Raw genomic sequence first — 3,742 nt, 5'->3', positions numbered from 1 at the left:
TTTTTTAGAGTTATTTTTATTTTATTTTCACATTTTCTTTGTTTTTTTTTCCTTGTGTGTTTGATGAGCAGGGATCGAGGCAATCAGGGGAGTTCTACTGGAGCACCTTATCCAGTGTTTGAATCTTAATATAACCCTTATTTTGCTACTACATCAATTGCCACGAACACCTCAACACATAACACTATGTCTGATAGTGAACACGGCTATGCGCCTTATAGGACTTTGCATGATTATTTGCACCCCACACCTTGTGTGTTTGATGAGCAGGGATCGAGGCAATCAGGGGAGTTCTACTGGAGCACCTTATCCAGTGTTTGAATCTTAATATAACCCTTATTTTGCTACTACATCAATTGCCACGAACACCTCAACACATAACACTATGTCTGATAGTGAACACGGCTATGCGCCTTATAGGACTTTGCATGATTATTTGCACCCCACACGTACATCCACACCATCATGCATAATGTTTCCGCCCAATATGCCACGGATGGAACTAAAACCAGGAATGATTCAACTTCTTCCCACTTTTCATGGACTTGACAGTGAAAACCCTTACGTGCATATTAGGGAATTTGAGGAGGTAGTTGCAACCTTCCACAATCAACATGGTACAACGGATGCAGCCAGGTTAAAATTTTTCCCGTTTTCACTTAAAGAGAGAGCAAAAACCTGGCTATATTCGTTGAGACCACGTTCAATTGGTACATGGGCTAAAATGACGCAAGCATTTTTTAATAAATACTTTTCCCACCATAAGACTAGCGCCCTTAAGAAGCAAATCTCATCTTTTACCCAAAAGGATAGTGAGACCCTATATCAGGCCTTGGAGAGATTTAAAGAACTACAAGCCCTTTGTCCTCACCATGGTTATGAGAGTTGGCGTATAGTTAGTTATTTTTATGAGGGATTAACACCTAGGGAACGTCAATTCGTAGAGATGATGTGTAACGGTGATTTCCTGCAAAAGGATCCGGATGAGGCCATAGAGTATCTAGACGATCTTGCTGAGAAAGCTCATACTTGGACTGGACCTAGCCCTACTGATAGTACCAATAGGTCACGACCCCCAGGAAACCCCACTAGTACAGGTATCTATCAACTTAGGGAAGAAGATAGTCTTAAGGCCAAAGTGGAAGCCCTTACTAAGGAATTTGAGACCTTGCATGCTAAAGGCTCTAAACCTGCACAAACTGTTTCGCGTGTTGAATCTTTGGGACCTTGTTTTGTGTGCGGTGGAGTAGATCACCTAGCCCAAGAGTGCACCACTTTAATTGAGATGAGAGGGGTTTATGAGGAATATTGTAATGCCTTAGGCACATATAGGAAGCCCTATTCTCCTTTCTCCGAATCCTATAACCCAGGGTGGCGCAATCATCCTAATCTCAGTTGGAAATCTGAAAACCAACAAACTACCCAATCAAATAGAACTTACAGTGCACCATCATATCAACCCACATCCTCTAGGAACTCTTTAGAAGATACCTTACATGCATTCATAGAGGCACAAGGTAAGACCAATCAGAAGTTTGAGACTATGATTAACCAGGTAGTGGAGGAAAATAAGGAGATAAAAAATCATGTGTCTAAATTGACCAATGCCTTAACTGTGGGGGAACGTGGGAAATTTCCAGCACAAGCTCAACCTAATCCTAAGGGACAGCATATGGCTCAAACCTCAGATTCAGGAGAGAGTAACCTTAAAGAAGCAAATGCCATCACCACCCGATCTGGGAAGGTTATAGAACCAATTTCAAAACCTAGGGAGAACGAAAAGGAGTCTAGTGAGTCTGAAGAAAGTAGCCCTAGTGATGAGGCAGTAGGAAATCCATCGAGGGTACCTTTTCCACAAGCCCTTAAGCTTAGCCCAAAATCAGTCAATCATCACAATGAGATCCTCGAACACCTTAGGCAAGTAAAAATCAATCTTCCACTCTTGCATGTAATTTCACAAGTTCCTACATATGCGAAAGTCCTTAAGGACTTGTGCACTGTGAAGAGGAAACACATTGTCCAGAAGACTGCCTTCTTGACCGAACAAGTGAGTGTTGTGATTGAACAAAGGATCCCACCGAAATATAAGGACCCTGCCTGTCCAACTGTTTTCTGTGTCATCGGGAACCATGAGTTTGCACAAGCTCTCCTTGATCTGGGAGCCAGTGTTAATCTCATGCCCCATTCCATATACTTACTATTAGGTCTTGGTGAAATTAAACCCACTTCTGTGGTTCTACAACTAGCTGATAGATCCACTATAAGACCTAGGGGAGTAGTTGAAGATGTGTTGGTTCAAATTGATAAATTCTACTACCCCGTTGATTTCTTAGTCTTGGATGTGAAGGTTGATGTTAATGTTGATTCTAAAATTCCTATTATTCTTGGTAGACCTTTCCTCGCCATAGCTAACGCCCTTATAAATTGCAGGAATGGTCTAATGAAATTGTCTTTTGGGAATATGACTCTAGAAGTCAACATTTTTCACATTGCTAAGCAACCAATGGAAAGTGATGAGTGCCACCACACACATATGATTGAGGCACTCACTCAGGAGGAGGCACTTGAGACTACAAATTCTGACCCCTTAAATCTTTTTTTCTTGAATTCTGCAAATCAGCAAGTGTTAATGATGAAGAATATGCTAACCTTTGTGCTATTTTTGCAAAATTTCAGGACTATGGGATATCACCATGGCAACCCAAATTTGAAGAATTGTCAGAAAGGACGGACGGCCAGCAACCATCAAGCATTGAGAGCCCCAAACCAGATTTGAAACCGCTACCCCCAAGATTGAAACATGAATTCCTTGGACTAGGTGATACTTTTCCTGTAATTATTTCTTCAGAATTGGATGCATTACAATGTGAGCAACTTTTAAACATTTTGAATGAACACAAATCTGCATTAGGTTGGACCATAGCTGATATTAAGGGTATTAGTCCTCTAATTTGCTCACATAGGATTCATTTAGAAGAAGGAGCCACCCCTAAAAGAGACCCACAGCGTAGGCTAAACCCGACAATGAAAGAAGTTGTGAAAAATGAAGTGCTGAAACTGTTAGATGCAAGTATCATTTATCATATTGCAGATAGTAAATGGCTTAGTCCTACACAGGTAGTCCCTAAAAAGTCTGGTGTCACAGTGGTAAAAAATGAAGTAGGTGAAATGGTCCCAACAAAAACAGTGACTGGATGGCGCATGTGCATTGATTATAGGAAGTTGAATGCTGCCACCCATAAGGACCACTTTCCCCTCCCATTTTTAGACCAAATCCTGGAGCGTGTGGCTGGCCATCCTTTTTACTGTTTTCTGGATGGCTACTCTGGTTATTATCAAATTGAAATAGCCTTAGAAGACCAAGAGAAGACCACATTTACTTGCCCATTTGGTTCTTATGCATTTCGTAGGATGCCATTTGGACTTTGTAACGCCCCTGCCACATTTCAAAGATGCATGATAAGCATATTTACTGACATGATAGAGGAGTGCATGGAAGTTTTCATGGATGACTTGACAGTGTTTGGAGTCTCGTTTGATGCATGCCTATTTAACTTGAAGAGAGTCTTGACCCGGTGTGTGGAAAAAGGATTAGTTTTGAATTGGGAGAAATGTCATTTTATGGTACCTTCAGGAATTGTCTTAGGACATGTAATTTCTTCTAAAGGAATAGAGGTCGACAAATCAAAAATTGAACTGATCTCCAAATTGCCTACACCTAAAACCGTCAAAGACATAAGAT

The 3,742-nt window shown here is 41.0% G+C and overlaps 1 protein-coding gene across 1 annotated transcript in view; it reads left to right on the top strand.

The window, feature by feature from the left end:
- The first annotated feature begins 385 nt into the window (after positions 1-385).
- Positions 386-3,742, top strand: part of LOC111365565 — a 5,102-nt gene continuing 1,745 nt past the window's right edge. Inside the window, exons 1-5 of the mRNA XM_022986122.1 lie at positions 386-1,174; positions 1,304-2,205; positions 2,383-2,623; positions 2,677-2,865; positions 3,313-3,577. Coding sequence (XP_022841890.1) covers positions 386-1,174; positions 1,304-2,205; positions 2,383-2,623; positions 2,677-2,865; positions 3,313-3,577 — 2,386 coding nt within the window. The remainder of the gene's footprint in view (positions 1,175-1,303; positions 2,206-2,382; positions 2,624-2,676; positions 2,866-3,312; positions 3,578-3,742) is intronic.

This window comes from Olea europaea, chromosome 17 (assembly GCF_002742605.1).
Source record: "Olea europaea var. sylvestris chromosome 17, O_europaea_v1, whole genome shotgun sequence".
In the NCBI taxonomy this organism is placed as follows: Eukaryota; Viridiplantae; Streptophyta; class Magnoliopsida; order Lamiales; family Oleaceae; genus Olea; species Olea europaea.
Note: the sequence above shows the minus strand (reverse complement) of the source record. Positions and strands in the feature narration are given on the sequence as shown.